Below are 392 nucleotides of genomic sequence, written 5' to 3'. Positions count from 1 at the left end.
TCGAAGGCGTTCGCATTGTGAACTCAGAAGCCAAGTTCAGCTCCCGTGTTGGCCGTGCTATCTTCGTACCCGACCTGTAAAATGAGTTCCAGCGGTTCGACTTCGAAATTGGGGGAGAAAAGGCCGAGGTCGGGGCGTGTGGTAGGGGGTGAGCAAAGCTCGATACCTAGAGAAGCAACCCCACCAAGACGAGTCTCGTTACCTGAGAGACACGCCATGGAAGAACTAGCACTTGGACAGTACAATCGAGGTCGCAACCTCACGGCGGATGGTAGTGAGGCCAAGCGTTTCGACCTGACTGAGGAGCCCGACGCTGAAGACCTCTCCTGGACTGCCGGGTATGGAGCAGGCACAGAAGTCGACAAGAACCAGATCAGAATGGATGCCGCTGA

General features: G+C 55.9%; 1 protein-coding gene across 1 annotated transcript; it reads left to right on the top strand.

The window, feature by feature from the left end:
* Positions 1-20: 20 nt before the first annotated feature.
* On the top strand, positions 21-386 carry CSUI_004626 (uncharacterized protein; the record flags this gene model as incomplete). Its single annotated transcript, XM_068064812.1, has 1 exon — positions 21-386. A coding segment is annotated over exon 1 (303 nt), but the record flags the coding sequence as incomplete, so codon positions are not given.
* Positions 387-392: the final 6 nt, after the last annotated feature.

Source organism: Cystoisospora suis, assembly GCF_002600585.1.
Source record: "Cystoisospora suis strain Wien I chromosome Unknown contig_2178, whole genome shotgun sequence".
NCBI lineage: Eukaryota > Apicomplexa > Conoidasida > Eucoccidiorida > Sarcocystidae > Cystoisospora > Cystoisospora suis.
This window is presented reverse-complemented; position numbering and strand designations above follow the sequence as displayed.